The following is a 24145-nucleotide window of genomic DNA, read 5'->3' as shown; positions in this document are numbered from 1 at the left end:
CCTAGGCCCTGGCTTCTGGCTCTAATTCTTCCCCTCCGTTCCCAGTCCTGGACTCCACGGCAAGATCTGTTTCTGTTCTTGCATCGGGTCCAGAGTAGAGTGAGGGGATAGGGTGAAGGACATTTCTGTTGTGTAGATGTTCACTTAGTGTTTTCCATGTGAGGCATACAACCTTGGATCTTCTTCTCTCTTGAAGCCGAAACCTCTATATCAGAACTCCAACTGTGAATCGCTTCAGCTGTGCTTTTTTTGGACTCAGCCTTAGATTTTCACTTCCTTCCCAAGAGGCCGTGGTTCCCTTCTCCTGCCTCCTGCTTGCGCCCTCAGATCCACTCCGAGGATCCCACTTCTTCCTGATCTCCAGCAGCCTACAGCCTCTTACTCTCCCTTACTGGGTAATGATGGTGACCAAGGGGATTGGTGACAATGCCAAGTGCTATGGAGAGCTGTGGGACAATGAGAACCGGGACAGGTAATTGTGTTGCCAATTGAAAGTCATTATTGACCTTGGACTAGAGAGTAGTTTCAGCAAAAAGGTGAATGCAGAAACCATATCATAAGTAGTGAAATAAATAATGGCTGGTGAGGTCTAGAAGCAGCAAACTTAAAGTGTTCTTTGAAGAAATTTGTGGAGAAAAAGAGAAAACCAAGGCTCAAGCAAGCAGCAGGACTGAGGTTAGGAATCGTGAATAAACCAGACAATTTATTAGGATTGTAGCAAGAGAAAAATGCTCCAACAGAGACATGAGAAAAAGGAAATCCTCTTTTGCTACTTCTAGGGACATTTGCATTTGGGGAAGGGACTTTTCCAGCCTTCAAATAAGTTTCATTTTGCCTGGACAGTATATTAAAAGCATTTCAATGAATTGCCTCACTAAAAAAAAATGAGAACTCTCTCTGTGTGTGTGTGTGTGTGTGTGTGTGTGTGTGTGTGTGTGTGTGTGTGTATCTCCAGATTTCTATCTGCTCTTGAAAAATGGTAAGAGTTAGCAATATTTGGGTCACAGATGTCATTTTTATTATTTGCCTGTCTCTAAAGTCATTTGAATTTGCAATGTCTGTTTTAAAGCAATCTATATTGCAGGCATAAATGAAGGTGGTAGAGCAGCTATTTGAGGGGGAAGAGACTTCCTGAGCATCCCTCAAATCTGGTAATGCTGCTGAGTCCCTACCTTGCCTAGGGATCAGATTACCGTCTGCTCATCTCAGGAAATTGCCCCTACCAGCGAGACCACGAGCGAGGGAGCCTGGGCAGAGACCAGAGCAGACCCTTTGTATTCTGCAGGATAGACTAAAAAGACATCAATGAACTATTGTAGCTGAAAAGCAGCAGAAGTCCCTTGGGATTCCTTGGAGCAACTGCTACCCCAAGCTTTCCCTGGCAGCAGGCTTCACAGGCTTGTCCAGTTCTCAACCTCAACTGCACATTAGAATTACTTTGGGATCTTAAAGCACAGATGTCCCAGAGATTATGATTTAATTGGTTTTCATGGGTCCTGGTTGGCAGGTGATTCTAATGTGTAGCCAGGTTAACTCCCCCTGTCATGCTTTGTGGCATTAACCCCTTCCACTCCAAGCCTCATGTCACCGACAGACAACAGCTTGAACATTTGGACTAGAAATTACATTTCTGAGTGCCCACCCTGACACCTAACTCCACTGTGATCATCACAGCTGCCTTCCTGGCTGCTCTTTGCACACAGTAGTTAGCCCCTCGTGACTGAGTTCACTGGTCTTGAAATTTTAACTCTCAGTTGGCAATGCTGACCATTTGGCCCAGGCTCAATAAAGGATAATGTAGTCTCTCTTTTACTGGAGCTGCAACAAAGACCCAGGAAAAATAAAGCGGAAGAACTGAAAACCAAATGAAACAAATCTAGAAAAGAGAAGAGTGACATATGGTAAGGTGACCAGTTGCCCTAAATTGACTGGCCAATCACAGATTTTACTGTTTTGATGAATCATTTTGGGGTAAGAATTTAGATTTCTTGTCAGAAAAGTAGGGGACCTAGCTTAGAACAGAGGTGATTTATAAAATTTTTTGGTTGGTGGGTTGGGAATGAGGGAAGAACTGCAAAAACTAAATAGTAGTTATCATCTTATTAAGATTCTTAATAATTTTCCAAATTTTGCTGATTTCTTAAACCACCTGTAACAGCTCTGTCCGATAGAAATTTCTAGGGAAATAGGAATGTTCTGTGCTATCCAACATAGTAGCCATTAAACACTGGTGGCAATTGAGCACTTGAAATGAGGCTACATGACTAAGAATCTGAATTTTTAATGTTATTTCATTTCAAATACTTTAAATGTAAATGAAAATAACTGTAGGGGTTTAGTAGCTACTTGCTGTACAAGGCTTTATTTTTATCGTACTGTTGTCTACGGTAGACGGATTTTGGGGTGATTCCTCTCCCATGCCTCTTTTGTAGATAAAGAGGAGCCCTATGTATTGGACGTAGCGGACTTACCTGGGGGGTCATAATCAATCCAAACTGGGCCAATTAGACTTTCTTTTTCAAGAATCTGGAACTGAGATACTGAAACCTGCATCTATTTGGTAATGGTGAGCTGAACAAGTAGGGTTGGTGCTAGAGAATGTGCCATGGACTCTCAAAGCCATATGCAACCTGAAGTTATGTTGGGGTAGAGACTAGAACCTTTGCAGTGAAGAGGCGAGGGGGAAGAGAAGGACCCGGAGGAGAAGGGAAAGAGGGAAGAAATCACTTCAAATGAGTGACTGACATAATACCTGAGCTTTGTTAAACTCCATTGTTTCTAATTTGGATGTTAGAGAAGAGGAAAAGAAAGAAAGAAAGAAGGAGGAGGGAGAAACAGAAAAAAGTAAAATAAGAAAAATCTTAATGTAAGTTCTAGAAATAATGGTGCTGCATATTGTCTAATAAGCAAGTTTAGAAGAGCCCTGTCTTCAGTTGACAAAGGTTCTTCACGTGGGAAGTTTGTTCTCTTTGATCACTTTCTGAGAAAGAGACATATAAGTCTCAGCACATAATGGTTTTCAGTAAATATTTGTTGAATGAATGAATGAACAGTGAGAAAATGAGGCACCTTCCCGAGCAGTCATATCAACCCTTTTGTGCAATAGCTTTTTTTTTAACCCCAGCCAAATCATCTTTATTTGTCCTCTGCTTTGGTTTTTAATTATTGTTTATTTGTCTTGTCCTTCCATTTTTTTCTTAAATAATTTTTTAAATTGATATAAATTCACACACCATAAAAGTTGCCATTTTAAAGTGCACAGTTCAGCGGCTTTTACTGTATTCATGTGATTGTATGATCTTCATGACTATCTAGTTCCAGAGTATTTTTCATCATCAAAAAAGATCCCCATACCCATTAGCCCTTTTCTTTCCTCTTTCTAGTCTCTAGCAATCAAGAATCCATCTGCTTTTTGCTGTGGATTTGCCTGCTCTGGACGCACAACTCCTGGGTATAGAACTAGGAGTGAAATGCTAAGTCAAGGAATGTAAAATGTATTTATAACTTTTTGAGGAACTGCTAAACTCTTTTTTACAGAAGCTGTCGCCAGTCATTTGCATTCCCACCGCTAATTCTGAGGGTTGTATTTTCTCTGCATCCTCACTAACACTTATTTCCCGTCTTTAAAAATTATAGCCATCCTACTGGTTGTGAAGTGGTATTTTACTGTGTTTTTAATTTGGATTCCCCTGGTGACAAATAATGTGGAGCTTCTTTTCATGTCCTTATCGGCCATTTGTATTTCTCCTTTGGAGAAATGTCGCCAGTTTTAAATTGGATTATTAGTCTTTTCATGGTTGAGTTGTGAAAGTCTTTATGTTTTCTGGACATGAGATCTTTGTCAGACATGATTTGCAGAAACTGTCTTCATTCTGTGGGTTACTTTTCACTTTCTGGATGGTGTCCTTTAAACCACAGACATTTTTAATTTTGGTAAAACCCAGTTTATCTATTTTTCTATTGGTTGCTTGTGCTTTTGGTGTCATATCTAAGAAAATGTTATTTAATCAAGGTCATGAAGATTTACACTTATGTGTTCTTCTGAGAGTTTTATAGTTTCTGCTCCTACATTTAGGTCTTTGATCCATTTTAAGTTTTTTGGATATAATGTGATGTAGGGATCCAATTAACTTTTCCTTGTGCATATCCAGTGTCCCAGCACCATTGTTAAAAATACCATTCTCTCCCCATTGAATGGCCTTGGCTCTCTTGTCAAAACTCAACTGACCACAGATGAATGGGTTTATTACTGGACTGTCAATCATATTCCATTTTCTATACATCTGTTCTTATGCTAGTACCACTTGCTGTCATTTTGTAGTAAGCTTTGAAATCAGAGAATATGAATACTCCAACTTTATTTTTCTTTTCCAAGACTGTTTTGGTTATTCTAGATCCCTTTCATTTCCATATGAATTTTAGGATCAATTTGTCAATTTCTGCAGAAAAGGATGTTAGAATTTTGATAGGGATTGCATTGAATCTATAGGTCATTTAGGAGATTACTGCCACCTTTAAAATATTAACCCTTCCAGTCTATGAATGTAGGGTGTCTTTCCATTTATTTGGATTTAAAAAATGTTTTCTCTTAGTAATATTTTGTACAAGCGCATGCACCTCTTTAGTTAAACTTATTCCTACGTATTTTATTCTTTTGATCTTATTACAAATAGAATTGGTTTCTTAGTTTCATATTCAGATTGTCTATTGCTAGTACGTAGAAAAATAGAAATATAACTGATTTTTATATATTAATATTATATCCTGCAACCTTGCTGAACTGGCTTATTGGCTCTGTTAGCTTTTTTGTGGTCTCCTTAGCAGACATCCTTGTCTTGTTCCTGATCTTAGGGGAAATGTTTTCAGTCTTTCATCATTGGGTGCGATGTTAGCTGTGAGTTTTTGTATGTGCTTGTTGTCAGGTTGGGGGAATTCCCTTCTATTCCTAATTTTTTAGTGTTTTTAATCATGACAGGGTATTGGATTTTGTCAAATGCTTTTTCTAAGATGATCATATGGATTTTCCCCTTTATTCTATTTTTTATAGTGTATTACATTGATTAATTTCTATTTGCTGAACCAATTTTGCAATCCTTGAATAAATCTCAGTTGCTCATGGTATATAATTCCTTTTTCCCATTGAAAATGTTTTTATTTATCTGTTTCTGCCAGGTACTGTCTTGGTGAGCAAAACAGACATCTGCCATTCCAATTATAGTACTAGCAGTATATTGTAGGATGAACTGAAGCCAGGTGAGTCTGGTGGTAAAGGAACCATTATTTCTTCAGGGAACAGATTTTTTTTTTAATTGAGGCATAGTTGATTTACAATGTTGTGTTAGCTTCTGGTGTACAGTGTAGTGATTCAGTTATATATATGAATATTCTATATGTATGTGAATATATATACATACATATTCTTTTTCACTGAGGGCACAGATTTTACTTTTACTTCTTTATATCACTCAGAGCACTCAAACAGTACTACAAATGGATCAAAAATTAGTGCACAAGATATGTAATAATCATTATTATTGCTATAATCACCAACATTAACATGAGCACAAGGTGATGACAATCTGAACTAGAATACAGATCCAAATGATAAATCTCATTTTAAGGAATAAGATAAAAATTAGAGACTGTTGGCCATAGAGGGTTATTAAATTTCCTAACATTGTTGAATAATCCTTACATTCCTGGAATAAGCCTTGTTTGGTCAAGATCCTCTATTCTTTAATTTTTAAGAAAATGTGTTATTGAAAAAGAACATAGCCACGGGGAGAAAAATATTTATCTTAAATGGCCAGATTGATGAAATTGCAAACTCAAACACCTGTGTAACCAGTACAAATCAAGAAGCAGAATGTTATCAGCACCCAATAAGGCTCCCCTCGTGCCCCATCTCATTTACTACTCCCCTCCTCCACCCAACAAGGATAATGACTACCCTGACTTCTAACACCACTGACTAGTTTTGCCTGCTTTTAAACCTTCATGTAAATGAATAGTAGGCTCATTTCACTCAACACTGCATTTGTGAGATTTAGCCATATCATTCCATGTAGTTGTTGGTTTTTCCTTCTCCTTGGTGGATAATTTCCATTATATGAGTATGTCACAGTTTATTAATCCATTCTAATGTTATTGGGCATTTGAGTAGCTCTACTTTAGAAATATTACAAATAGTGCTGCCATGAATACTCAGTAACTATTTTGTACATGTCTCTATCTACCTTTTCTGTTGGTATATACTCAGGATAGAATTGCTGTCCTAAAGATCCTTTATAAAGATTTTTTTCTATTCATTATAAGGCGGACAGTTATATTTTTAAACAAACCTTTAAATATGTTATTATTCTCCTCAGTCCGGGAATATGTAACTTCTTAAGTAAAAGTATTAGCCTGTATGTCATGCCTTATTTTGGGAATTATCTGTAGCTACACCAACCAGTACAGTAGTCATTAGTCACAGAAAGCTATTGAGCATCTGAAATGTGCTCCAAGTATAAAATACATGATAGCCTTTGAAGATTTAGTACAAAACAAAGAATGTATATCTCAATAATTTTAAAATATTCATTATAAGTCATAGTGATAGTAGTTTAGATATACTAGGTGAAATAAAACATATTAAAATTAATTTCATATTTCTTTTTTTTAATGTGGCTCCTAGAAAATTTTAAATTACAGAACTGGCTCACTATCATATTTCCATTGAATAGTGCTGGTCTATACTATGTAATTAAATAAATGGATAAACATTGTCTTACAATTTTATATGTACATTACTGAAAGTTTTTGACAAAGATCACGCTTTAAGCAACTTTGTACCCTCCAGTACTGGTGCATTGTTGCTGGTGCATGCTCGATAGTTAATAAATACTTCTTAACTGTTCACTAAACTTTATTTTCTGTTTTTTTTTTAGGTTAAAAATATTCCTAAAAGAACAGGAAAAGATGATGGCAAAAGTGAATGGAAACTGAAAGACTAGGAATTGGGTATGAAAAATATTACTTAGCAAAATTTTGATATTCTTTCATCCAAAACAACATTCTTGAATTATAATTCCTTATAGATTAACATGAAGTTTATGTTATGCTTAGTGCAGCATGTGTATAAATGAAGTATTTTTAGAGTGAGTCCATTTTTATATTAACAGGGGCTTTTACTTGCTTAAAGTAATCTATTTCTTTTCTTCTTTTTCTTTTCTGCCCATTGGCAGAGTACTATGAAACACTAGTTAGTTATAAAGAAGTGGCACACTACAGATTGATTATTCATTTCATTAGATACCATCTGAATGAAAAATTGTGATCACTGCTGCAAGCCAAAGTAGCCACATCCTGCTTAGAGAATTGCTAAATATGATCGTTTTCTTGAATTATAATTTTTGCATTATGTAGCCTTTGAAAGATATAAAATATTACCTCTTAGCTTTCTTTTAGTGAGAAAAAGACCTCAGAAGGACCTTGGAATAACCTTAAGCTTCATGAGAAAGCTTGACGAATCAGATCTTTGTTGAAGAGTAATCTTTTGGTGCTAGGGAACAGAGATTCATTTAAAGTCATACCCAAAGTGATAGGTGTTTACTGTGAAAGGGTAACAACTAAACCACTGTTTGGGAAGTAGCTGGATCCAGTGCAGACCTAGTCACCTGGAGACTCGTATCTTCTAGGGGAGCAAGCCTTTGTTGCGCTTAATGTATCACTGGGTCTCAGCTTCCCTTCGTGTCACTTCTACCACTTCGCCCCCACCCACTTTCTACTTCATCCTTGGTGTTTCCTTACTCCAGTGCTTTGCTCTGTGGAGTCCCACTTTCCCTACTGTTGCCTCAAGCCCTGTCAGCTTCAGCCTTTCTATCCCGTGGCTCATTCTCTGTATTCTCCCCTTTCAATTTCCAAGGGAGAATCTGATTGGCTCACCTAATGACCTGAGTCCCAGTTTGGTGAGGACTATTTGTACCAGGTCACCTCCTAGGGTGATGGCCAGTTTATGGACTCTGTCTCTTGGGTCACATGACTACTCTTAATCCAATCAGCTCCGGGGTGGGGGTGGGGACTTCTGGGGCAGTTATTTGTAAGACCTTTGTCCTAGGAATAATTTGGGTCAGTTCTTTCAGCAGGGCCTCTGTTTCCTTTTTGATGGGACTGCAGGTACAGTAAGCATATCACATGCGCGCGCGAGCGCGCGCACACTCACACACACAGATTAAAACAACAGTGACTGAAATAAAGGATGTATGAATGAAATGATTGAATTATGCGGTTAAATGTACGGAGTAATGAATGACGAGGGGAAGAAATCGATATTGACCCACTGTCAAGAATTAAATTTGTCCAAATAAAGTTTCTTTGCAGTAGGACAAATCGGTTTTCAAAAATGCATTTTCTTTTGCCAATCAGACCATCCTGCTGTCAAGTCTGTAGTTTTCTGAGCGCCCCTGCTTCTCTTTTACAGAATCAACGTCACGTTCCTCCTAAGAGACCTCAGCATTTAGCAGGTTGGGGGCGCCTTATTTCTGACGTTAGGAGTCCCTGGCAGGAAGTCAACGTCCAGGATCAGATGCGGGGGACGGGATCCTAGGCTCCTAGTGGCGCGGAGGAAAGGTGGTGGTAATCAAAGCCCTGGGTGCGTTTTCCTAGAAGCCTCCAGCGCTCCGCCACCTGTCTGGAGTCGGCCCCCTTCTCGGGCGTCTCCTCTCCTGAGTTTCCTCCTCATAGGCTTGTCCCTGGAGTGTGGGCGGCCCCATTCCTGAGCGCTTAAACTCTCACTGCTCCCCCCTCCCGCCCCTTCCTCCTCCTGCACACCAGCCTTTCTCTTTGCCTCAGTCACTTCCTTCCTCAGCCTCTTCCTCCCCAGTGCATTGAAGAAGATAACCAGTCCGGATCGACGCTGCCCTAGTTTTTCCTCGGAAAAGAAAAGAAGCCGGAGAGGTGAGTGATTGCCCTGGGAAGATGTGGCCAGGTATAAAGGATGGACGTGGGTAGCGGGTGGAAGCCAAGCAGCTGGGGGAATGGTGGGCGGCGGGTGGAGAGCCGGGACGCGGAGCCCGCTAAGGCACTTAGAGGTTATAACTAGGACCGGGTTGAGCTGGAGCGGGGAACCGGGTGGGCGCACCCCCGCACCCCACCTCTCCATCAGACTTCCGCACTGGGGTCACGTGACCTTTTGCCGGCGGGGGCGGACAGGGCAGCGAGCTGCGCGGTAAAGATTTTTTTTTTTTTCTTTACCACAGAGCGATGTGTCCGCTTTGCACTTGGGGAGCCAGTTCCGCAAGGCTGGTAGGGGACGGGCTAGGGGTGAGGGGATAGGCTCCCCCGTGTCTTCAGGGCAGCGGACTATGCAGCGCCAGAGGCGGGTGCAGATCTCTACGCCCCCGGTTATATGTGCGGGGTGGGTGGTAGTGAGGGGACACTAGCGACTTGGGGAGCCCCAGGCGAGGTCCATTTTCGTCTCCCTGTTAGGGCGCTTCCTTTTGGGGCGCGCCGGGGCGCATCGACCACCGGGGAGCGCGAGCCGGCAGCGCTGGCAACGGACTTGCGGAGACAAAGGCTTCCGGGATGCCGCCCTTCCCGGGGAGGCCGCCCCGGCGCCCGCCGTACGCCCCGGAGAAGGGGCCGAACCCCGCGCTCCCCAACTCTGCACTGGTACGGGTGGTGACCATGTGGTGGCCTGCTGGGCACTGGGTCTTGGGACCCCTTCCGGGCCACCTACCAAACTTGGCGCAGGGATGACCAAATATGGAGTGTGTGCGCGCCAGCGAGGAGGCAGGAAGGAACCCAGTCATCCTCTGACCTGCATCTGCTGCTGGTCGGGGATTTGCAAAAGAGGGCTGGAAAACAGTGGCCGGCCCTTGTATGGAGAGGTGGCTCCTGATCCCCAGATGGTCCCACTCCAGTAGGCTTATTCCTTCACGTTAGAAAATCTCCAGGTATTGCCTCCAAACTTAAAACAAACAACCCAAACCAACCAACCAGAGAAACAAAAGCTATTAAGAGGGTCCTTAAATATATTCTTATGTGCATATTGATGGTGGAGCATTTCAGCATATGGCCCAATCCTCCCACATTCCACTTCCTTTGTGATTCCCACGCACAATGCCTAACTGGATTCTGTCACAATTAGAGGGCTCGACTAGCATCTGCCATCGCCTTCCCCCGAGCCTCCCATTGAGGGGCTCTTTCCCTTAGACTTGCTCTGCCCGTGGGCTCACCTCATTGTTCTTGATCTTGCTGCCTAACACCCGTCTCAGGCTTCTGTCCTTATAAAATGTCATGGGCCTCCCAAGGATTGTGCAACAATGAGTAGTTTATACTCCTTTGTCCTCATTAAATAAAGAAAGAAACCATGCCAAATTATGTATGCGAGCAATAGTTTCTAAGCCTGTTAATTTCCTACTTGGAAGGGTCTGTGCAGGGAGCCTTTCTTGCTTTGTAAGAGTTCTGCCTTTGTAAGTACTCAGCATGCAATGTTTCACACAAATACAACTTACTGTTATATTTAGTGCAGTTTGCATGATACCCAGCATAGAAAAAGAGAGGGAGAAGCAGAGTGATGCAGTAGAGACAGCATTTAGCTGTAGGAAGCTCCTCTGAGTCAGTTTCATCATCTGGAAAATGGGGGTAGATAATACTTGGCAAGGTCCTTAGGTTTACATGAATTAACACAGGTAAGGAGTCTCAGGTGTAATTAATGACAAAGAAGTTCTGATTGCCTCCCCTTAAAATTGGATGAACACACATCTGCTTAATATGATGTAGGTATTCATACTGCATAATAGTGGGGTTTCCTCTTGGAGTCTCATTATTAAAGGAGAACTGGGTCTGGTGTGTGTGGCGGGTGGTGGGTGGAAGGCATGGAGAACGATGTGAAAGAGACAAATGTTCAGAGTGGGAGGAAATCAAAGAATCTGAGAACTAGAAAGGACTGTAATCCCCTTGAACATTTTCCTTTCTCTTTTGATTTCCAGTGTGGGCTAATTTCTTCATCAACCCTCACAAATCCATACTATTTCTGCAAACTTTATTCATTGTTAGGCTGTTTTAATTGTTAGAGAATTTTTTTTCTCATATGACTTCTAAATCTGCCTTTCTGTTCCATTTATCCATCCTATCTGCAACACAAAACAAGACTAGTCATGTAAGTACATAAAAGGAGCGTTAATTAAAAAAAAAAATAGCAGGTGTTCTCTAGGGTAACTTTAAAAGTCAAGATTCTTTAGAATGCAAGTGACAGGAACTTTATCAAACCAGCACAAGCAAAACCAGGAAAGATTGATTGGCTCCTGTAACTGGAAAGTCCAAGGTCATCTACAGGCTTAATCATTGTTATGTGGGTGGATTTTTATTTGTGTTAGCTTTATTCCTGGCAGGCTTTTTTCACGTGGTAGCATTTACATAGGGGCCATAAACTTACAACCCGGTAGGACAATGTTGTTTTACTTGTAGTCCTGGCAGAATTCCTGGGCTGAACCCATTGTTCAGGATTGGGTCACCTAGCGTATGCCTCAAACCAATTATCCTGACTTTGAACCACTCCTGGAATCCAGGGTGAGACTCTATCCAAGATACATGGGTTTAAAGCAGGGAAGAAAAGGCTCTATTCAAACAAGAGTTAGACTTCTGGTGCCAGAAGGCAGAATGGGTCCTGAGCAGGGAAATATGACAGCTGTCCACCGCACTGACATTCACAGGTTTTTTTGTTTTTTGTTTTGTTTGTTTTTTACCATTATTCTCATGCTGTGTCTTTGAGTGTGTCCTCTGGGTGTATTTTAGCTTTTTAGTGCCTCTCTTTAACTGTCTTGAATTAAGTATAATTTTATAAATATAATTTCATCAATATAAGGTTCCTACATTTGGATACTATAATTCTTGTTATTGGATTTGATGTAGATGCATTAACCTAAGAATCTTCTTAAATTATGAGATTTACCCAAAAGTGTAGCAGATGCTGCTTTTAATCATTAATTGATAGAAATCTGAGGTCCCAATCAATATCATTTAAACACAGATGTAATTCTTCTTTTTTAAAGCTACCAAGAATTAGTTACAATCTGTCTGAATGTTTCTTCCAAATCATCACCCCAAAGTAAACCATTCACACTATTCCACACTTTTAGTCCCTTATTTTATTTGTAAAACTTACGATTTCAGGCTGACTGAATTGACGCCTCTTCTGCCCAGCTGCTCATACTTTGTGATCCTCATGTGGCTGTTTTCACTGTAAATTACTGTCTTCCTGTGGAAACATCCTTCTTTCTTTACTTTACTTCTTTGACCCAACAGAGTTGGGGTTCTCTCCTCCACGTCTACCTGCTCTTTCCTATTTCTTGCTGGTATTTCTCTCCTCCCACTTTCTGTGTGTTTGCCAGGCCCCTTTACCTTCCCTGTTCTGTCTCTGAGTGCAATTCCTCCCTCCCAGAGTGCCTCTCTGTTCCTCACTGAAAACAGCAGCTCCATGGTAACAACTCCCACAGGTGTGGGTCCATCTCCTCTCATGCCTCTGCTCATTTTTCAGTCTGCAAACCAATTATTTATTGAATTCCAGCTCTTGGTGCCAGATATGATTCAGCAGCGAGCATAACACTAGAGGAGTTCACTGTCTAGTGGTTAAAGCTGAGAAACTGGTCATTACGATCAAGTGAAATGAAGAGGGTGCACGATGCTGTGGTAACACACATGGGGGTGCTCTCCTACATCAAGGTTTCAGGGAAGGCTTCCTGGAGGAGGTGATGTCTCAGCTGGGACTGGATGTGTGGAAGTTAGTCCCAAGAAAGAGGACTAGCTGGAGCCCAGGTTGAAGAAGAAAGAGTATGTGTAAAGGCTGGAGGTGAGTGAGGGGCATCTGAGGAAAAAAAAGAAGCCCCAGGTAGCTGCCACCTGGAATTCAAGGGGGTAGATTTGAGGTGGCTGGAATGGTGGGCAGAACCCAGCCCATGGAAGACCAGTCAGCCAAGGGAAGTCTCACAGCTCCTGTCAGTCCTGGACTCCTCCTTATCCAAAGATGAACAGTCTTCACCACAAGCCCTCCATTGCAGTCAGGTTGAAGGGGTGCTGCTGGGGAAAGACACGATGCCCCTGCGTGTGACCCGGAAGTCGTCATGGCACTGACCCGATGGTTTTAAAATTGCCTAGTGGATCCGCCTTCCTCACTAGACTGCAGGTTCCCAGAGCCAGGGGATTGTGTTGGTTTATCTTGGTACCTCCAGCTCCTGGCTTAGGGTTTGCCCAAAGTGTGCTGCGGTTTTTTTGGTTTTGGTTTCGGTTTCAGTTTTGGTTTCTGTGCTTTTGTAAATGCTCTCCCCTGTGCCTGGAACATCCTTCCCCAACTGTCTACCTGCCACTCCTCCTCAGTGACCTCCATGAAACCTTCAGTGGCTTCCTCCTTCTTGCTCCCTTACTGCCTTGGACCCACACTCAAAGAGTGTTTGTCACATTGTTGCTCATTCCAGGCCTTTCTCTGCTTCTGGAAGGTGAGTTCCCTGAGGGCAGGTCCTGTGTCACCTACCTTTGTATTTTTGGCACTTAGCAGAGCATGGGCTTAGAGTTAACAGTGGTGCAAGGAGAATGGCTTTATTCTTCCCAATTGTCTGTGTAGCGTAAGGGTGGGGTCACCCTGAGGGGCAGTTATAAAGACAGGGGAAAAAATGGAAGTACTCTTGAGCCAGGTACATCACGCAAGTATTTTAGGAAGAGGGACTTGGTAAATTAATAGTGACAAATACCACATGAAAAAAAGAAAGGGCCCTTGGATTTGGCAAGATGTGCTTAATGGAATGTAGAGACTGTAATAATCCAGATTTATTTTTTTCTCCCCCAGGCAGCAATGAATGTGGATCACGAGGTTAACCTCTTAGTGGAGGAAATTCATCGTCTAGGTTCAAAGAGTAAGTATTATAACACAGATACAGTATTTCTTCTGAGTTTGCCTTGGGGCAGGTAGGACTGACTGTTTTGGTAAAAGCCTATGAGGGGTCGTCTGGGGCTTCAGAATCCAGTTGTGGCAGCTCTGCCATCAGCCCCAGGCGATAACTGCCCTCAGTCGGGAAGTGATTTCTAGAGACACAGAGCCGCCCTCAGTCAGGAAGAGCCCTTGGGGCATTGTGATTCTGATGCAAAGAATGGTGGAGATTTTCATTATCCTTTGAATGGAAAGAAAATCGCTATGCTTCTTTAATCTGGCTGCATTGAAATCCTGTTCAAATTTCTATTTGTCACGCTATTAAAATTCATTTTTTCTGCTTTACCCTGCCACCATTTTGCAGATTTCCTAATGACTAGGGACTCAGGTTAAAATTGTAATAAATTATCTTCATTTTCTCCAAATTCTTGAGTTTTGTCTAATCAGGTATTTATGTACGTAAAACTAAAAGAACTTATCCTTCAGCTAGGTTTCTTTTAAAGTCAGCTTTTCCCTCAGCAGCATATAAGCAGCTACCATAAAATTGGTGACACGTGAAATTGGTAGTATTAGTGTCCTTCTCCTAAGGTGTAACGAAAGGAACTATTATGCTTGTAGCTGTAGGTATTCGGTACATTTCAGGTCAGCCCTGCAAGAGTTTGGGGAGCATTTTGAAAACTGTAAAAGTAATAGACATATTCAGCAACAACTAGGAGTAATAGAACCCAAAGTTTTAAAATTACATCATATGAGTGAAAAACAACTTTAAAAAGTACCTTGTAAGAGTTGTCATTATAGCTTGATTCTTCTTATAGCTCTGTCTACTTATGAATCACAAATCATTTGAAATAATGAGATACTTTGAAAATTCAATTAAACCATTAGTATCAAATGCTCCGTGTTAGTTTTCTATTGCGTATGTAACATTGCTACAGGCTTTGGGACATAAAACAACACGTTTAATATCTTAATGGTTATGTAGGTTAGGAGTCTGTCTTAGTCTGTTTTGCTGCTATAATAAAACACCTTAGACTGAGTGGGTTACAAACAACAAAAATTTATTGCCTATAGTTCTGGAGACTGGAAGTCTGAGATCAGGGTGGTCTCATGGTCAAGTTAGAGTTCTCTTCTGGGTCTTGTATCCTCATGTGGTAAAAAGGACTAGGGATCTCTTTATAGCCTTTTTTATCTATCTATCTATCTATCTATCTATCTATCTATCTATCTATCTATCTATCTATCTATCTATCATCTATTACTATGGTTACATTGGCTTATAACATTGTATAAGTTTCATGTGATACCTTCAGCATGCTCACCACCAAAAATTTAGTTTCCACCATCACCATACAGTTGGTCCCCTTTATCCACTTCCCCGTCTCCCCCCGCCCTCCATCCCTCCTATATCAACATGTTTGTTTTGATTTGGTTTGGTTTGTTCTTGTGTTTGGGGGGTTTAATTTGTTTTTGAAATTCCACATCTGAGTGAAATCATATGGTATTTGTCTTTCTCTGACGTATTTCCCTTAGCATAATGTCCTCAAGGTACATCCATGTTGTCACAAACGGCAGGGTTTCGTCCTTCTTTTATGACTGATGAAACCTTGCAGCCTCTTTTATAGGCCATTAATCCTTCTGACTCCTGACTTTACATCCTTACATCCCCACGACTTTAGCACCCCCCGAAGGCCCCACCTGCTGATATCATCACCTTGCAGGATTAGGATGTCACCATATGAATTTTAGAAGAACACAGCCATTCAGACCAGAGCAGAGTCTGATAAAAGTCTTCTGGGCTAAACTCAAGGTGTTGGCAGGGTGTGTGCCTTTCTGGAGGCTGTAGAGAATCTGTTTCCTAGCCTTTGTCTAGCTTTCAGAGGCAGTCTGCATTCCACGTCTCATGGCTCCCTTCCTCCATCCTCAAAGCCAGGAACAGCTGGTTGAGTCCTCGCATTGCATCACTCTGATCACACAAGGGAACGGTCTTTCCTAACCCTGTTCTTCTCCCACCCACTTCACCATATCCACGGGATGGAAGTTTAGTGAGTCTTATTTTCAGTGATGCCCCTATCTGTTCCCCTCATTTCTGTGTTCTCAGTTTCTCCTTGAGCTCTGTGAGGTCATGTCACTCTTGGGAGTAGTACCTATGTTTGTATTGTTAAAGATATTAAAGGTGCCCTTCCAAAGATGTGTAGGATTTTCATCTCTCGTAGACCTTTCTCCATGTCACCTGCATGTTTGTTGGTCAGTCAATTGCATTTAAAAGTCTAACCTCTGTATCCCTAGCACAGTGTTATTCTACTAAGGCAAACTGAACCTGTACTTCAGAAGGAGCAGCTTTATGAACTAGATGACTACAAAGTAATTATCGTAACTTCTGCAAGGATGAAAATATTTTGAACATCGCAGCTTCACCAGGCTTCCTTGACCTTCCTGTTTCCGGTCATGGATGACTTACTGAGTTGGAAACCATCTATGGGGATATATTATCTACTAACAGGTTATGGTTAATATTTACATTGTGTCTAGAATAAGGCTGACTAATCTAAATTATGATTTAGGTTTATCATGTGAAGACTAATCTAAATATGATGTATTAGGTGAAGTTGGAAATTGATGAATTTAATTTCATCTGCTTCTTTTAACATAAAGTTCTTTATAGTCTCTCATTTTTCATTCAGCAGAAAATAATTAAATGAATAAAGATTATCTGGAGATTTAAATTCTTCCATTCAATGAATATTTCTTGAGTGCTGCCTTTGTGCTCAAGTGCTGAAGATGAGAAATTAAATAAATTCCCTCTTAGCCCTGTGGGCCTCTAGGTAGTGAGAAGACATAGTCTGGAAGCATGTGCTGGGAAATTGTTTAAGAGCATGTGCTCTGGAATCAGGCTCCGGAAGTGAATCCCAGCTCCTCCACATACTTGCTGTGTGACTTGGGGCATATTTCTAAACTTTTCTGTGCCTTGTTTTCCTTACTCATATAACCATAATACTCTATATCAGTGAGTATTGAAGACACTTGTTTTTTCACAGTTTAAAATCTCTAAAATAAGGATGTATTTTATAATGCATGGCATGCTATAGTTGAATTGGCAGTTTAATGGGAACATAAAATAATGGTACTTCTTGCAATCAATTGTGTCTTATCTTTGACAAAATGGTTAAGTGAGTTTTAATGACTGAAATGCATTGAACAGTTCTAGGAACATAGCAAGTACTCAATAAATGTTAGCTATTATTACTGTAGTTGGTGGTGAGTGCTTTGATTGATAGATACTCAATTTTATAAGAAAACTATTAACCTATTGAAGGAATCACAGAGGACTTCTTAGAAAAGGTGACACAAGTCCATTTTTGAAGAAAAAAGAATTTAGCTAGAAATGAGGGTCTAGGATGCTGGGCAGATGGCTCCACATGGGCAAAGTTGCCAGGGCAGGTGACTCTTGTCACCTTGGGTAACAGCAAGTCACTCATTTTGTCTGGATCACAGGGGCACAGAAGGGTCTGGCAGGAGACCATGTGAGTGGTAAGTGCAAGGGCCAGCAGACAGAGCATCTTATCTGTGAGGCCATGGACTTCACTTCATTTTGAAGGTGATAGGGAGCCACTGAAAGATTAAAGTAGAAAAATGTCAATTAAGTTTGCATCTTATGAAGTTTCTTCCACATTTTTTATTCTGCACCAGTGTGGAGGATGTATTGCGAGGAAAAATGGAGGAAGGGAGGCGCGGGGTCCACAGAGAGGAGAGGCTGGAGCAACAGAAGATACAAAGAAGGTGGCATCACCTAGACATTTGTCAGATTGAGGAGTGAGTGGGCAGAACTCCAAGATTCCAGCCAGGTTTCAGCCTTTGGTGCCTTTTAAAAACCTAACTTAAATTGACAGTTTACCATAGGCTGGGCATTCTATGAAGGATTTTACCTTTATTTTATCTTTTAATCTTGCCAACAACCTTGAGAGAGGTGTTTTTACCCTTGTTTTATGGACGAAGTAACCATAGCTCCGAGAGCTTGAAGGACCTGCCAGGTTACCAGCAACTTCAATTATTCCTGTAATCAGTGAAAGATTCTCACTGCAGACAGAGGATCCTGCTGCTAGAAGTTTAAAAATCGAAGATATACATCTTTGCTTTCCAGGCCAAGTGTGGTCAAATTCTCTGCTTTCGTTTACAAACTTATTTCCTCCCTCTCCTCTTCCAGAGTTAATTTGAGGTGAGTGCGTTAGTCTCTCTAGTTTGTTCCCCTGGACACTTACTTGTCTCACCTGTGCCTGTGGCTGGGCACATTCCCCCATTTGTCTCACCTGTAGTTGAACCAATGATCACAGATCAAGTGCTCAGTGTGTGCCGGGCACTGTGCTGTGTGCTTTAGAAGTGGGTCCCCAGCCACACTGTGTGGGAGGTATGAGGATCCCCATTTTACAGATGAGGACACTGAGGCTTAGGGAGCTTAAGCAAGTTCCCAAGGCCAAACAACTAGCAGATGGGCAAGCTTTCAACTGAGGACTGTCAGGTTTTCAAAAGAAGCTTTGTGTGATACTCCTTTTGAAGCCCCAAACAGGCACCACCTCCTTCATGAAGTCCTCCCTTACCATTCTAGCCCGAAGTCATCTTGCTCTTGACGTCCAATCACCTACTGCTTTGTACCGTTGCTTTAATTGTAAGTTTCTTGTTTCCTCGTGGGAACTGAAGCCATTTCTTTGATAGCTAGAAAGTGATTCTGTACTTCCTTCTCTCTGCCTCTAGTGCCCAGCACAGCGCTGCTCTCACAGTAGGAGTTTACTAAGCCTCCCCTTGGAAGTTCTAGCAGGGAAGTGCAGGAACTCAGGAGCCCTTCTCACTGTGATGGCCGTCTTCTTGACAAGGGGCGCAGCTTTGGGAGGGAAGAACTTGGAGCAGCAGTAGGAAGGGGTCAGGTGTTCAGCCAGGTAGATCTAAGCAGTCAGTCCACAGTGGGGAGGTGTCCTAGATTACCCTTATCTTCGAGATTTCAGTTGATTGACTTTTAACCAGAGATCCACCTTTTGTTTACCTTAAAAAAAAAAAAGACTATTATTTTTTAAAGAGCAGTTTTAGATTTACAATAAAACTGAGAGGAAGGCACAGAGATTTCCCATATACCCCCTACCTCTTCACCTACACAGTCTCCCCTATTGTCAACATCACCCACCAGAGTGGTGCCTTTGTTACAATTGACGACCCTACACTGACACATTATTATCACCCTGAGGCCATCGTTTACATTAACATTTCACTCTTGGTGGTGTACCTCCTGTGGGTTTGGACTAATGTGTAATGACATGTCTCCATCATTTTATAGTGTCATACAGAATATCTTCATCACTTTAAAAATTCTTTGTGCTCTGCCTGTTCATTTTCCCCCAATCCTAATCACTGAAAACCACTGATCTTTTCTCTTAGTTTTCTTTTTCCATAGTTTTGCCTATTCTAGAATATCCCGTAGTTGGAATCATACAGTGCATAGTTTTTTCAGATTGCTTTCTTTCACTTAGTAATACGTATTTAAGGTTCCTCCATGTCTTTTCATGGCTTAATAGCTCATTTCTTTTTAGTGTTTGCCTTAATTTTTAACATCTATATTAAAACTGGCCCTCAAACTAGATACTCTTGGCATCCTTGTAAATACAGATTTCTTAATTTTTAAGGTTACCACTCCCATCCTGGTGTTCTGAGCATGTTCAGAACACAGAGAAACACTGCTCCTGACCTGGGGTTTCTCTTGTGTTTATTATTTTTATTGATTCAACAACTTACATAGCAATTAGAAAATTGAACTTTAGACAGAGGAATTGTCCACTGTAGAGATACTATATTGGTTCTTTTCTACTTTTTGTCTAGATGATAATAAGGCTAGGAGACATACAACACACTGCTTTTATTCTATCACTTTTTGAATCTGGCAAGACTCTGCATTGAATTTTTGACTATAAATTGTTAAATTGTAATCTTGGTTAACCTATAATTAGAAGTTTATTGTAAAATGACTATTACCCAATAAAAAATGTTAAAAAATGTTTATTAAAGATTATGTCTATCTGCTGTACATGGCAGCAAGAAACAGACTTTGCATTGGCTAACGTTGTGTTTTCTCAAATTAGATGCTGATGGAAAACTAAGTGTGAAATTTGGGGTCCTCTTCCAAGATGACAAATGTGCCAACCTCTTTGAAGCATTGGTAGGAACCCTCAAAGCTGCAAAACGAAGGAAGATTATTATGTACCCAGGAGAGCTGCTTTTGCAAGGTGTTCATGATGATGTTGACATTGTATTGCTGCAAGATTAATGTGGTTTGCATAGCTTTGTTTATTATTTTTGTGTGTGTGTTTCTGATAAACTGGAATGTTAAGTCAAAGGACAAACATTTGAGCATACTTAATGTATTTTTATAGAACTTTGTAAACAAACAGGGACTCATATTTTACAAGTCTGTCCTTTTTTATATCTTGAGAGCAAATTTATGTATTACACTGTAAAATAAACAAAACCCATTATTTTTCTCAGGAATCTGGTTGGAAAATGTAGGCAGTGAGGCTTTTTTGGTTGGGGTGAGATTGTTTCATAAATCATTCTTAGACAGTTTCTACAGATATTTGACATTCTGTGAAATCAAGAAGCAAACTTGAAAGACCAGCTCCCACAAGGAATATTATAATCTTTATGTAATAAAAACATGTAACTCTCCTCAAGTTGCCTTATTACCTTATTTTGTCATTTAAGAGTTTTGTGCCTCTTAAAATCCATTTTTTGCATTAAGATTAGGTAACTGCAGAAAAAGTTACCTTAATTTGAAGAAAAATTCTCTTAAGAACCATAGAACTTAAAAAGTAGGGGTGGTTAGTGTTATGATTGTGCCCTATTAAAAAATATTTGATTTTGATGCCTGCGATGTGCTTACTGCTAGGTGAGGGGACATGACAAAAAAAAGGTAACCTAAAAACTTTACTTTCTAAATGACCGACCTGAAACAATACAGGATTATCTATGATTACATGTTGCAGCTTGTAGTATAGAATTGAAAACGATACAGAAGCTTAAGGAAGGTAAAACCAGTGAAAGATATGATGGTTGGAAAAGGTATAGAGGAGGCAGAATTTGCCAGATTGGAGCTGATTAAGTCCAGAGGGAAAAAGAGGGATTGGGTGAGGGTGATGACTCAAGGTAAGGCAGAAGGACGTGAATTAGCAGAGAATGATCTTGTGAAAGGTAAGGTGTCAAGCTGACCAGAATGTTGGGGAGAGAGGTGATTCAGCCTGTCTAATGAAGGTGGAACCTGGGAAACCAGGGAGAGGAGTCTGAACAAAAATTGGAGCAAGGACGTTCCATGATGAAGGTGATGTTCAGTAAAGGTAGCTCTGCCACTGGTAACTAAGGTGGATTGTAGAGAGTACATGTAGTCAGACAAGCCAGCTGAAACAGTGGTCAAGAATATCATGGGGATGGTGATAATGGACAGGCAGAGGAAGGATGGACTCCAAGCCCATTTTAAAGGAAACTGAAACTGTCTATCTGTACCTTTTCTATTGTGACAGGACCCCGTTCAAACTAGATTAACAACAGAATTCACAGGCACTTGATAATCATTGCTGACATTTATCAAGCATTTATTATGCTAATTCTCATATAACAATGAAGTAGGTATAAATATGATCTCCCATTTTATAGATGAGGTAAGAGGGGCACAGAAAAGTTTAGAGCTTGCCCAAGTTTCTGTTTGTAGCAGAAAACAAAGGATAAATGAGAAGACACGGTCAAAAGCCACTATTTACCTGACCTCAGTAACTGAGAAAATAATGTGTTAGCAGTGACAGGGAAATTGAGTGGGGCAGGAGAGCTAGTTTTAGAGAGAGTTACATTGGACATGGTGAACTTACAGTATTTGGACTGGAAATGTGTAGTAAGCAGGTGGGGATTTGATTCTAGGACTCAGGTGATGGTTCAGGAGGTCATAGGACCTGAGAATTACAGTTCAAGATGGATTTTCATCTCAATTTTGAAATGTATATACAATCATAATTCTGCCTTTTATTATCTTTAAGTTGAATTTTTAATTATTAGGCATTTAGAAAAACAAAAGGCATACAATTGACAGGTTTTGTAAATATTGGGCTGAGAAATTGAAGCAGTTTTTAGAGGAAAGCAATCTGGAAAACTCATAGGTCTGATGGAATTTTTTGAGAGGAGGCAGACCTCACAGTCAAAGACTTCCTTAAAATCTTAAGAAGTTGAAATAATTAATCAATTTGGCACTTTGTTTAGTGTCTTGGTGAGTATCAAATGAAGTTTCAAAGTTTCAAACCTGTAATGATTTAGAATTTGAGAAATATCTTCCAGAAAATATATATTCATGGGATTATTTAGTTATTTTGAGAAAATTAATAGAACAGCATTCCTACCTACCACTGACATCCATGATACAGTTTTATACATTTTCCTTTAGATTTGAAATGGTCAGTTCCTTTGTAACAACTTCATATATGGATAGTTCTTTTTTATTTGGATCATGGTCTTAAAATTCAAAATCATAAATTTGATTTCTTTTGAGCGAGATTCACAGGAAAATAAATCTTTCTTGGCTATAACTGCATTCCAGTTAATCATCTCAGTAATGAGTGCCACTGGCTATCGATGGATGGGAATCAGAAATCATAAACAATTGTACACCGACATTTCTTCATTCATGCAACAGAAATGTATAGCATCTACTTTGTTCAAGTCACTGTGCTAGACGTTAGGGGTTATTATTATTCTCAGAGAAGCAAATAATTTGCACAATCTGTATTAAATGTAGAAAAAGCTTTGGGTAAACGATACAGGGATACAGGTGCAAAAATGATGAATTGTTCCAGGGTGAACTGGGATGAAGTGAAGTTTGTCTTAAAGCAAGAGAATGATCTGGAAGGACTTTACTGGTGGAGTTGTTGCTGCCCACAAAGGTAGAAAGAGGCAAGTGACTTAAGGTAAGGAGGGAAAGAGGAGTGTTGAAAGCTGAGGCTGGAAAGGGTTGGGACATTTTGAACCCTTAAGACAGAAGAAACAATTCTAAGTGTATGTCTTGATAATGGTGAATTACAAAGAACTGTAAAAAACTTACACAAAATAATTTGATAAGTACCACTAACTATGAAGTAACTTTAATTTGTAAGATCCATGACAGTGCTGTTTTGTATGTTGGGATTACATAAAGCAATCTATAATTATAGTTTATCATCTTCAGACTAAATGACTGTTAATCAAAAAATTAAAGTTACTACTTTTGCAGCCTCAAATTTCCTCAAGTTGCCATCAGAGAAAATCCAAGCACTCCTTTGTGTGCTGGAGGCACAATTTAAAAATAAGTTACAGAAATGTTGATTTGCAGAGTTTGTCTTAATTAAACACTCACATCCCAGATTTCCTTGGTGTCTGAGCAGCTTCCTATGGTTCCAGACAATGAGGGAATAAAAGGCCTATGGACCAACAGCCAAAATACAAACACATGTGATGGCAAAGGAGCAAGCCTGCTTTTCTGTGTGACATGCGCAATGTTGACCTCATTAATTTATAGCCTCGTATATCTAGAAAAAGTTAAGAGAACGGCATGTACCTTTAATTTATTTATAGTCAGTTCATCTTGGAGTTTCCTCTTCCTTAGCAAAAGATGTAAAGAAACTCCTCAAAGAAAACTCACTCCTCCGGAGCCTTTTATGATAAGAAATCAGAAAAGATCATATTTTTTTCTGGAAGGTGATTTTGTATGAAAACCCCTCTCTTATAGCTTTTGTTTATATCTAGCAGCCTCAACAAAAGGGTTCTTAAATTTTTTTTTTGCCCTGCAGTTCTCCTTTTAGTGAATGTTGTAGTGAGACACTTGGTTAGAAGGAATGGAGACTTTGCTGGGTGATGGGGATTAACTGTCAGCACGTCTATGGGGCAATTAGGGAGATACTGAAATTGAAGACCGGGAAACGCGTTAAGGCAGGGCTTCTAGAGGTGAGCAACTCCTACCCGAGAGCATCAGAATGGCCTCTGTAGCTATTAGGACATCTAAATGTTCCCATTCTGACTGAATAAATTGGGGTGGGGCCCAAGCATTTCCTCAAAGTAGCATCTCCCAGGCTGATTCTGATGGTCAGCCTTGGGAAAGAATCACTCCTCGCTGCATTAGAGCTTTTGCATCATGGCCTAAGGCTATAACTGATTGGACCAGGGGTTGGCAGCTGATGGAATGGATCCTCAAACTGA

General features: G+C 40.5%; 1 protein-coding gene across 2 annotated transcripts; it reads left to right on the top strand.

Moving 5' to 3' along the window:
- The first annotated feature begins 1796 nt into the window (after positions 1-1796).
- ABRACL (ABRA C-terminal like) lies at positions 1797-20605 on the top strand. 2 transcript variants are annotated; one of them, XM_031456444.2, is made up of 7 exons: positions 1797-1901; positions 5173-5253; positions 6930-7002; positions 8462-8937; positions 9469-9651; positions 13823-13889; positions 20023-20605. In XM_031456444.2, exons 5-7 carry the CDS (start codon positions 9565-9567, stop codon positions 20205-20207), a joined length of 339 nt encoding a protein of 112 aa, XP_031312304.1. In that variant the 5' UTR covers positions 1797-1901; positions 5173-5253; positions 6930-7002; positions 8462-8937; positions 9469-9564; the 3' UTR covers positions 20208-20605. The 2 variants fall into 2 exon arrangements, with proteins under 2 accessions (XP_031312304.1, XP_010981994.1); XM_010983692.3 differs by lacking the exon at positions 9469-9651 and having other exon boundaries at positions 1803-1901.
- Positions 20606-24145: the final 3540 nt, after the last annotated feature.

This window comes from Camelus dromedarius, chromosome 6, assembly GCF_036321535.1.
Source record: "Camelus dromedarius isolate mCamDro1 chromosome 6, mCamDro1.pat, whole genome shotgun sequence".
NCBI lineage: Eukaryota > Metazoa > Chordata > Mammalia > Artiodactyla > Camelidae > Camelus > Camelus dromedarius.
Note: the sequence above shows the minus strand (reverse complement) of the source record. Positions and strands in the feature narration are given on the sequence as shown.

Coding starts and splice junctions, on each gene's coding strand:
- ABRACL (XM_031456444.2), top strand. CDS start 9,565: ATGCCGCCCTTCCCGGGGAGGCCGCCCCGGCGCCCGCCGTACGCCCCG. Junction 9,652..13,822: donor CGCTCCCCAACTCTGCACTG/GTACGGGTGGTG, acceptor TTTCTCCCCCAG/GCAGCAATGAATGTGGATCA. Junction 13,890..20,022: donor TCATCGTCTAGGTTCAAAGA/GTAAGTATTATA, acceptor TTCTCAAATTAG/ATGCTGATGGAAAACTAAGT.